Source organism: Sinocyclocheilus rhinocerous, unplaced genomic scaffold (genome assembly GCF_001515625.1).
Source record: "Sinocyclocheilus rhinocerous isolate Xijiao unplaced genomic scaffold, SAMN03320098_v1.1 scaffold730, whole genome shotgun sequence".
Classification (NCBI taxonomy): domain Eukaryota; kingdom Metazoa; phylum Chordata; class Actinopteri; order Cypriniformes; family Cyprinidae; genus Sinocyclocheilus; species Sinocyclocheilus rhinocerous.
This window is the reverse complement of record NW_015670605.1, coordinates 1,716,787-1,719,263: the sequence shown is the minus strand read 5'-3', so window position 1 is coordinate 1,719,263 and position 2,477 is coordinate 1,716,787. Positions and strand designations below refer to the sequence as shown.

Here is a 2,477-nt window from a genome sequence, read left to right as displayed (position 1 = left end):
TAGGCCATTGAGTGATTTATAAACTAGTAAAAGTACTTTAAAATCAATCCTAAATATAACTGGAAGCCAGTGTAAGGACCTGAGGACTGGTGTGATATGCTCAGATTTTCTGGTTCTAGTCAGAATTTTGGCAGCAGCGTTCTGGATGAGCTGCTGCTGTCTAATGGTCTTCTTGGGAAGGCTGGTGAGGAGACCATTACAATAGTCCACCCTGCTAGTGATAAAGGCATGAACAAGTTTCTCCAAGTCTTGACTGGAAACAAAACATCTAATTCTTGCAATGTTTTTGAGATGATAGTATGCTGATTTAGTTACTGCTTTGACATGACTACTGAAACTAAGGTCTGTCTCCAGAATCACACCAAGATAAGAAAGTAGAAATAAAGTTTTAAGTTACACACAATAATGAACAGACTGATGGGTTTGAGGCAATTTAAAAAAGTCACACCTTTAATACTTGTATATTTTATCATGCATATTGAGTTCAGCAATAATTTTATACTTGATTTGCATTATTGTTTCAGTGAATCAGGGATGCTCCTCATATGTATCTCCACAAAAAAAAAAAAAAAAAAAGTAAAATAATAATAATAATAAATCATAATGCAATTAATTTGTTTTCATTCTAAAAATGCAAAATATTTTATGGTTAGGGTTAGGCTATTGGAATTGTAATTACCTTTATATAAAAACAAAAAACAGTCTATGGCAAGAACAGTAAATGTGTCTTTACCCTTGATACTGGAATCATCCTTTGGAGGATGAAAGTTTGAACAATCTCAAAACTCTGTACAGGTAAATGCCTACATGAAAGCATTCAATATATACATTATACATGTAATATTAAATGATTATAAATAGTTAAACTACTATATGTAAAAGAGGAATTAATGCATTATGCATTAAAACGTTATATTAATCAATGCATTAAATATTAATATATTTAAAAAATGCTTAACATATAATAATAATAATAATAATAATAATAATAAATCAACCCCATTGCTGTTTTCCGATCATTTTGACCAACAGAGAATTTTCTTTTTCATGAAAATGCTGATTTGAGTGCAATGTGAATGTTCTCACATTGCACTCAAATCTAAAAACTTTGCTTATGCAGGGTATAACAACGTTTTGTATGATTTTTTCACACCTTATTAGACTTGTGGTATTCCTGGTGAAATATGACCAGCTTACAAAAAATTGCTTATGAATCTCTCATTATGCTATATTATTACTAAATATTGGATTTAATATTTTTATTACCAAGGGTTAAACAAAAAAGTAAATAATTATAATTTACATCAATAAAAAAATATGGATTATGAACAGCCTAAATATCAGTAAGCAAGTTTGGTCAATTTACCTGTAGACACACATTCCCTAAAGCACTCATCCTCTGTCAAGAATCGGTTTTCATTTCCGCCACAACCACCGTACCAGAAGTGCATGCATTTCTTAGTCTGCTGGCTGTAATACCATCTGGACATATACGATCCACAAGCACCGCCTGAATCTTTCTCAAGGAAGCATCGTGCTGTTGGAAACAAAGAGTACACTCCATTAATTCCCTGCAGCACTGAATACTGAACTCTGTCAGAGAAACAGCAAAAAAGCTTGTGCATTTTTAATGTGAGTGAGGATACAGAACTACGCCAGAGATATGTGCAACTCCAAAAAAGGTAGAGCAGCTAAATCAAGGGTTAAATTGGCCAGTAAGATCTAGATTCACCACCTTTAGTCTTTGAGGGCTCCGTTTTGTCCTCTTTGTGCTCTTCTGTAAATTGTTCAGTGTCATCAAGTTGACTGGGTTCAGTGATTGGTTCTGTGTTTTGCTCATCATAAACATCTTCATATTGCTCAAAAGGTTCCTCTGTTGTGAAGGGCTCTTCGGTGGGTGCTTCAGTCGGCAGAATATCTCTGAAGCACAGTTAGACACATTTATATCATTAAAAAGCACAGAATGTGTCCTGTACAGCTAATTAGTGTTCAATATTGCAGCATCTGTTTGTATTTCAATGTGCAAATAAAAACAAAATATGTTTTATGAAGTCCAGGTTTCCCATTTCTGGCACAGTGCAAAAACTCAAAAGTCAACAAGTTAAAATTTTTAGACCCTAAAACCATTTAATTATTGATCCCAAAGCTTAACCGACTGTGCCAAATGGTTTTTCAAAACACACAATCCATGCACTAACATTTGTGATTTTTATGTCGGAAGACTGTGGTTCCCTTTCATGGGAACTTCGAACTGCGTCCTCTAGTGGTCGCTATGAGAAGCCTAGAGGACGCAGTGTCTCGTTCCCTACTCAGTGAACCATGGTTACATAAGTAACCTGAGACGTTCCCTTTCATGGGAACGAGACACTGCGTCCTCTAGGTTTCTCATAGCGACCCCTAGAGGACGCAGTGTCTCGTTCCCTACTCAGGGAACCATGGTTACATAAGTAACCTGAGACGTTCCCTTTCATGGGAAC

At 35.3% G+C, this 2,477-nt stretch overlaps 1 protein-coding gene across 1 annotated transcript in view; it reads right to left on the bottom strand.

Annotated features, from left to right (window-relative positions):
* LOC107734283 (collagen alpha-6(VI) chain-like) overlaps positions 1-2,477 on the bottom strand; it is a 31,650-nt gene that overhangs the window by 1,775 nt on the left and 27,398 nt on the right. The window contains exons 36-37 of the mRNA XM_016546205.1: positions 1,736-1,920; positions 1,367-1,537 (exon numbers count right to left, since the gene is read on the bottom strand). Of these exons, the coding sequence (XP_016401691.1) occupies positions 1,367-1,537; positions 1,736-1,920 (356 nt within the window). The remainder of the gene's footprint in view (positions 1-1,366; positions 1,538-1,735; positions 1,921-2,477) is intronic.